The 6000-nt window shown below is 53.4% G+C and overlaps 1 protein-coding gene and 1 non-coding gene across 3 annotated transcripts in view; one reads left to right on the forward strand and one right to left on the reverse strand.

Annotated features, from left to right (window-relative positions):
• Tcf7l1 (transcription factor 7 like 1) overlaps positions 1-1757 on the reverse strand; it is a 168959-nt gene extending 167202 nt beyond the window's left edge. For both annotated transcript variants that reach the window (XM_041638094.1, XM_041638084.1), the window contains exons 1-3: positions 1307-1757; positions 1155-1218; positions 803-930 (exon numbers count right to left, since the gene is read on the reverse strand). In XM_041638094.1, coding sequence (XP_041494028.1) covers positions 803-930; positions 1155-1218; positions 1307-1549 — 435 coding nt within the window. In that variant the 5' untranslated portion in view covers positions 1550-1757. The remainder of the gene's footprint in view (positions 1-802; positions 931-1154; positions 1219-1306) is intronic.
• A 3308-nt stretch (positions 1758-5065) lies between these two features.
• Positions 5066-5174, forward strand: LOC121443785. The gene has a single exon (XR_005973704.1). It is a non-coding gene; the product is annotated as a U6 spliceosomal RNA (small nuclear RNA).
• Positions 5175-6000: the final 826 nt, after the last annotated feature.

The raw sequence follows: 6000 nt of genomic DNA on the forward strand, positions 1-6000 counted from the left end.
GAGGGGCGGGAGTTCAGAGTTAGAGAGGGGTGAAGGAATCCGCCCTCATTTGCACATTGTCTGGGGCCGGGTCAATTTGCTTAATCACTGTTCTAAATGCCAGGCACACAGCACACAATGCGCTCCCATTAACAGGTTTAAAGTGGCGCAGCGCTCGCTTTAAATGAGAAAAGCCGGCAACAAAAGGGGGAAAAAGCCAAGTAAGAATGCCTTGGGTCGCCCTCCAAACCATCTCAGAGGAGTTTAAAACCCAGAGTTCTGCAGAAAAATTGAGACCCTGATGTGAGGATTGGGGGTGGGGACAGGAGTCGTGAATAATCCACACAAAATAAGGAGTTTGTACAGCTCACAGCAGCCCTGAGAGCCCGGAGGTCAGTGGACATCTCAAGCTAGGCTCCTCCAGGCTCTTGCCCAACTCTCCTCCTTGCCAAGGGGAAAGTTGACTGGTCTCCAGGAAGGAAAACGAGACCACCACCCCCACCCGCAAAAGTAGGCACAAATCCAAGTTTTCCTTTGGAAGAAACAAGAATTTGGAAGGTTGGGAGCAGAACCCACCAGGCCGCGATCTCCCAAAGGCAAGAAGGATCTCCCAAAGGCGAAAAGTTAAAAGATCTTTACTTTCATCCCGGCACTGGCCGATGCAGTCTCCTACTAGGCCGCCACAGGGGAGTTTAACTCCGCAAACAAGTTCTGCCCAGGATCGGCGCAGGAGGCCCCATCCCCCACACCACGGCTGAGCCTGCGGGCGCATCCCGCCGAGCCCGGCGCCCACCGGTCCGGGCACAGCTGGTCTGACACTTACGGTGCGCGCTCCACCAGGAGACAGGGGTCCATTTGAGAGGTATGGGCTGCTCAGGTCAGGAATCATCAGGAAGGGGTACCCAGGGTACGCAGGTCCCTTAAAAAAAGCGCCGTCCTGGGGCCTTCTCACTGCGGACAAAAAACAAATTGGAGTGAGGTCAGGGGTCCCCCAGACAGCACAGGGATCTGGAACTCCAGGCGGGAATCTGGAACCCGAGTTCCCCTCGAGTGAGCCCCAGAGTGGCTGCTGCAGAGATGGGAGGAGAACAGGGGCTCTGCCACCCGAGTCAAGGGGACCCGTAGAGCCGATCGCTGCCGGCCAGAGAGTGGAGACTGCAGGAGAAGGCACGTACCTTCGGCAAAATAGTCGCGCGGCTTCTGGAAAGCGTCCCGGGCAGGCTGCGGGCGCCTCTCCGCCTGTGGAGGAGACACAAAGGCGAGGGCCTCGGGTGAGCGGGAGCGGGACCCGGGTCCCCCGAGGGGCTGACCCTAGGAATCCCTTTACCTCCGAGTCCGAGCTGCTGCTCTGATTCTCCGACTCGTTGACCAGGGACGACTTGACCTCATCCAGGTCCCGTTGCGCCGAAGCGCTGTCGCTGCTCGGCTCTTGCTCTTCGCCCCCCTCGTCCTGGAAGGGGATCAGCTCGTCGTTCGCTCCGAGATCGTCCCCTCCGCTGGTTGCCCCGGCTCCGGAGCCACCGCCTCCCCCGCCGGCGCCGCCACCGCGGCCACCACCGAGCTGGGGCATGGTGGGGGCACGGGCCGGGGCCGCTGCTCTCGGAGCCCCGCGCCCTGCCTGGCCCGGCCCGGCGCCCCTCCCTCCCGCTTGCTGGCCCGGCTCCGATCGTTTGGCCGCTGCAGCGACAAAGTTTTGACAGGGCGTGGTTCGGTGGGAAGCAGGCCCAATACCGCCCAGCCGGGACAAGGGACACTCGGCTCCCGATCGTCCCGCAACACAGAGCCTAGGGTTCCCCAACTAGCCGCCGCCACCACAGTCGCCTGCTCGGCCGGGGCGTCCCAGCGCCTGGCCCGCCGGGGAGGGGCGATGGGGAAGGAGGGAGGGACCGCCCGGCGGGGCAGGGGGGCCGGAGGGAGGAGCCCCGGCTGCAAGCTGACACCCGCGCCTCGCGGAACCGGGAGAACTGCAGCGCGCGCACGCACACTCGCATTCACACTCGCGTCCTGCCCGCTTGCACCTTCCGGGGGACTGCACCTCTCCTCCTCGTGCAACTGCCCTACTCCTCAAACTTATCCAGATCCCCTCCACTGAACCCCTTGGGTACCCTGGGAGGTCCTTCTCTCACCCTCCCGCAAAGCCCGAGAGTCTGCCTCGCTCTCCAACGCGTCTCCTAACTTTCTTTGCAAACAACCCCCAGAACTCCGCGCGGGTTCCCACTCCGCTCCCACCTCACTGGCAGACCGCACTGCCCCCTGCGGGAAACCATGGGACTCGCAGATCCGCCGCGCACTAACACTCTGCGATTCCATCAGCCCCTCTACCCTTTTTTGCATAAAGCAAAAGCCTGGGGAAATTTCTAACACTTCGAAGCAAGCTGAGCGGCCTTCCGCGCTCTTTCCTGTAGCGTCCCAACTCATTCCTGTTTTTGATCATGTCCTGAAGACCACTCTTTCTCTAGAGCTGGAGAAGAAATGTGAAGTCCAATACTCGCTGTCTTGATTTCAAACGGGATTTTGATTGTATTCATTTCAAGAAGAAATTATCAGCCAGAACTTCCAAAAGCTGAGCATGAAGCTGCCTTGATAGCCAACAAGCATAATAAACCAATTACCCCACCAGCTTCATAGATAAAGAAACCTTGAAAGCCGGGCAGTGGTGGTGCACGCCTTTAATCCCAGCACTCGGGAGGCAGAGGGAGGCGGATCTCTGTGAGTTCGAGGCCAGCCTGGTCTACAAGAGCTAGTTCCGGGACAGGCACCAAAAGCTACAGAGAAACCCTGTCTCGAAAAAGAAAAAAGAAAAAAGAAACCTTGAGAGACTATTTCTGAGCCGACGAGGTGGCTCAGCAGATAAAGGCATTTGCCTTCAAGCCCCATGGCCTAAGTTCCATGTCCATGCCCGGGCGGAAGTAGAGAACAGACACCCTTTGAGCTGTCAGTTTCTACAGGTGGACCATGCCTCATGTATTCATTTACTTACAAGCAAGTATGAAACATGGAGGTGTCGTTCGGTGGTAGAACATGTGTTTATCGTTCATGAGGTCCTTTGTTCAATCCCCACAGACTACTGAGACTGATACACCTTCCATCAGGCAGCTAGGATAAAGGGGAGTGATGACACTTGGTGTTGCCTACAGTAGGAAACTATTGGTGACAATGTACATTTTAGACTCAGTCTAGAAGTCAGTATGAGAATATTTTAAAATGTTTTAAACATAACAAAACTAGGTATAGTGGACTGCCACTTTAATCCCCAAACCTGGGAGAGGAGGTGGAGGTGGGTGGATCTCTGTGAGTTTGAGGCCAGCATGGTCTACATGGTGAGGTCCAAGACAGCCAGGGCTACACAGAGAAACCCGGTCTCAACCTTAATGGTAGAGAGCTTGCCTAGCATGTGAAATCCTGAGTTCAACCCCCAGGGAAGGGGTGGAAAGAGGAAGGGGAAGAAAGAAAAGAAAGAACAGAGTGATAGAATTATATTCCCTTGAGGGTTCCGATTAGTCTGTCCCTTGCCTCTTGCTAGCTTCTGGGGCCTTTGGCACTCTAACCTAACTTTGGTCCACACATGGCTAATTTCTGTTATCTGTGGAAACATCGGAGCCCCATAATAGCTTTTAGGGACCACTCCACTAACCCAGGATCATCTATCTGCCAGGCTATAAGATTCATAGCTGAATCAAATCTTGAAAGACCTCTTGACCTCATTCATAGGCTCCAGATTTAGGCTATGGACCTGTCATCTTGGGAGTGAGCTGCTATCAGCCAACCACACCTGTCAACTTGGGAGAAATGCAAACTGCAGCAATGTAGAATAGCATTTCCTCACCTATCAGATTGGCACGAGTAGAAAGGAAGGGTAACACCCGGCATTGGCCCCTGCGCAGAGAAGCACACAGGGCTCTAGGCGGGTCGTTGTGGAAGATGTCTGAGAGGAAGTTTGGCAATGCCTCGGAAAATCTTTAGACGTGCAAATGCTTTGACTCATCCTCGTACTTCTAGGATTCTATACTAAAGAAAGAACCTGGGAGCGTGTGTGCACCTCAGTGGAAAGCTAGAAACAGCCGCAATGGTCTCTCGCAGGAAACTGCCTTGTCAAATCAGGGTGCATTCGTTCAGCTGGACACTCGGACCTTGTGGAACTGTGCTTGTCACTGTTCAAAGAGACCTATAACATAGGGTTATAAGTTCAAAGCCAGAGGTGAGCCTGGGTTACATAGTAAGTTGAAGGCCAGCCTGGGCTATGTCGTGTGAAAACATAAATAGGGACTTAAGAGATGGCTCAACATTGAAGAGTCTTACAGAGGACCCAAGTTTGATTCCTGGCACCCATAAGAGGCAGCATAACCTCCGGGAACCATGAACCAGGGGGTTCATATCATCTTCCGGTCTCTGTGGCACCTGGATTCCTGTGTACATATAATATACCTTCGTCTCTACCTCCCACGGGCTACCCTGCCTAGTTTTAGGCAGTGCTGGGGACTGAACAGAGGGCACAGTCTGTGAATACTGGCCAAGCCTCTATCAACTTGGGGAGGAAAGGGCTTATTTCATTTGCAGTTCTGTATGATAGTTCATCACCAAAGCAGTGGGGGAGGAGCTCAAACAGGGCAGGATCCTGGAGATAGGAGCTAATATGGAGGCCATGGTGTGTGTGTGTGTGTGTGTGTGTGTGTGTTACTAGCTTGCTCAGCCTTTCTCTCTATCCCTCTCTCTTTCTGGTTTTTTGTTTTGTTTTGACAGGGTTTCTCTGTGCAGCCCTGGCTGTCCTGGAATTCACTTGTAGACTAGGCTGGTCTCAAACTCACAGATCGCCTGCCTCTGCTTCCTGAGTGCTGGAATTAAAGGTATGCACCATCACCTACTTTCTTATAGAACCCAGGACCACCTGCTCAGGGGTGGCCCCATTCACAATGAACTGGGCCCTCCCACATCAATCACTGACTAAGAAAATACCCTAGAGGCTTGCCTGTTGCCTCATCTTGTGAAGGAATTCTTTCAGTTGAGGCTCCCATCTCACAGATGACATTTTTGGTTTCAAACTGACATAAAACTAGCCAGCACAGAACACCATAAGAAAAAAAGATACTTGCTCCCTACAGCAGCACATATATAGTAAAACTGGAACAATACAGAGAAGATTGGCATGGCCCTTGTGCAAGAATGACACGCAGATTCGTGAAGCCGTCCACATTTTTTAGTGGGAGTGGGGGCTATCTCTGGCTCTTGCCTGCACTTGGGACCTGTTTCCTTTCTACTGGGTTACCTGATCCAGTCTTAATATGGTGGCATGTGCCTGGTTTTATTATAACTTGGCAGGCCATGTTTGGTTGATAAACATGGAAGACCTGCCCTTTTCTGAAGAGAAAGGAGTAGATCTGAGGGAGACTGGATGTGGTGGGGAAGGACGGGGAGGAGAGAAAGAAGGGGAAACTGTGGTCAGGATGTAATATATGAGAGAAGAATGAATTTAAAAAAAAAAAAAAGGAGCCGGGCAATGGTGGCACACGCCTTTAATCCCAGCACTCGGGAGGCAGAGGCAGGCAGATCTTTGTGAGTTCGAGGCCAACTTGGTCTATAGAGCTAGTTCCAGGACAGGCTCCAAAGCCACAGAGAAACCCTGTCTCGAAAAACCAAAAAAGAAAAAAAAAGGGGGGGGGGAGAAATGCTGGGTGTCTCACATTTAAATCCCAGCACTCAGGAGGCAGAGGCAGGAGAATCTCTGAGTTGGAAGCCAGCCTGGTCTACAGAGCTAGTCCTAGGACAGCCAGGGCTACACAGAGAAACTCTGTCTTTAAAAACCAAGAAGAGCCAGGTGGTGGTGGCACATGCCTTTAATTCCAGCACTCAGGAGGCCGAGGCAGGTGGATCTCTGTGAGTTCAAGGCCAACCTGGTCTACAAGAGCTAGTTCCAGGGCTGGAGAGATGGCTCAGAGGTTAAGAGCATTGCCTGCTCTTCCAAAGGTCCTGAGTTCAATTCTCAGTAACCACATGGTGGCTCACAACCATCTGTAATGGGACCCT

Source organism: Microtus oregoni, unplaced genomic scaffold (assembly GCF_018167655.1).
Source record: "Microtus oregoni isolate MIOR12 unplaced genomic scaffold, Mior012 000002F_ref0000024, whole genome shotgun sequence".
Lineage (NCBI taxonomy): Eukaryota > Metazoa > Chordata > Mammalia > Rodentia > Cricetidae > Microtus > Microtus oregoni.